A 1,374-nucleotide genomic window follows, 5' to 3' on the forward strand; every position below is an offset into this window, starting at 1 on the left:
CCCGCCCTGAGTGAGCCGCACACAATCTGCCATGTTTATCTTCACGCTAGAGCATTTAAAAGCAGCATTCAAGTAAGAAATGTCTTATTAAGGCTATAGACCTTATTCAGTCCAGAGCAGTATGTGATTCTCTGCTTTCATTTTATTCTTTGGGTCATATTAATAGCATAGGCAGCAGCAGTATAGGTACAGTATATTATGCTGATGTCACTTAATACACAGATCTAATAAATGCGATTTCTTTTCCAGATGTTTACTTCACAACCATAACCAACTGTGTTTTTGTAGCTTAAGCGTGTTTTAAACATAAACTCGTGTGTGAAAGAGAACTTAGTACTCATGCCGTGTGCAGCCACTTTATATACGCGTGCTACGGATGTTTGTGCTCAAAAAACCGTCTATCAGAATTTTAAACTAACATGGATTTAAAACGCGTGATTTCAGCGCGATAGACATTATAATCAAAACCAAACAGATGTTTTTTTAGCAGTTATCAGCTGTAATGGCACAGCTCTATTCTGGAAGAGGGGGCGGGGAGCAGCAGCTCATTTGCATTTAAAGAGACAGGACCGAAAAACAGTGTGTTTCTGCTTCCACTCAAAATAGGCATTTTCTAAATGATATAATAAATTATCTGTGGGGTATTTTGAGCTGAAACTTCACAGACACATTCTGGGGACACCAGAGACTTATATTACATATTGTAAAAAGGGGCATAATATGTCTCCTTTAAGGATTATCAAAATAATGTAACATGACTTTTGAAAGTTTTTGCTCGGCTTGTGATGCCAGTTTGGCTGAACCTCCAGGTGACCCGAGCAGGAGAGTTTGTGTTTCCTCTGGATTCGCCGCACAAGAAGCCTTATGAAGTGCTGGTGCTCGGCAGGCATCGATCTGGCTCTGACCGCGCAGCCAGGTAATGTGTGTCCCGTTGGCGTCTTCTTTCTCTCATCTCTTTATGTTGTAAAGCTCAGTGTGTGTTGCAGGTCTTCAGCAGTGGAGGAGCTTCCAGAGCAGCGGCTCCTAATCAGCGTCCCATCAGTCCTGCACTCCCATAAGCCTTCATTATCAGGTGCACACACTTAAACATGCCATACACAACTACTTTTATTTTCTTTGTGTACGTGATTTATTTTTTTGTTTGTATGTTTTTTGTTTTGTTCATTTTTGTTTATATGTGACCCTGGAGCACAAAAGCAGTCTTATGTCGCTGGGGTATATTTGTAGCAATAGCCAAAAATACATTGTATGGGTCAAAATTACTGATGTTTCTTTTATGCCACAAATCATTAGGATATTAAGTAAAGATCATGTTCCATGAAGATATTTTGTAAATTTCCTACCGTAAATATATCAAAACCTAATTTTTGATTA

The 1,374-nt window shown here is 39.4% G+C and overlaps 1 protein-coding gene across 1 annotated transcript in view; it reads left to right on the top strand.

Annotated features, from left to right (window-relative positions):
- Positions 1-1,374, top strand: part of mettl4 (methyltransferase 4, N6-adenosine) — an 8,181-nt gene that overhangs the window by 4,990 nt on the left and 1,817 nt on the right. Inside the window, exons 6-7 of the mRNA XM_016559176.1 lie at positions 810-916; positions 987-1,072. Coding sequence (XP_016414662.1) covers positions 810-916; positions 987-1,072 — 193 coding nt within the window. The remainder of the gene's footprint in view (positions 1-809; positions 917-986; positions 1,073-1,374) is intronic.

This window comes from Sinocyclocheilus rhinocerous, unplaced genomic scaffold (genome assembly GCF_001515625.1).
Source record: "Sinocyclocheilus rhinocerous isolate Xijiao unplaced genomic scaffold, SAMN03320098_v1.1 scaffold1399, whole genome shotgun sequence".
Lineage (NCBI taxonomy): Eukaryota > Metazoa > Chordata > Actinopteri > Cypriniformes > Cyprinidae > Sinocyclocheilus > Sinocyclocheilus rhinocerous.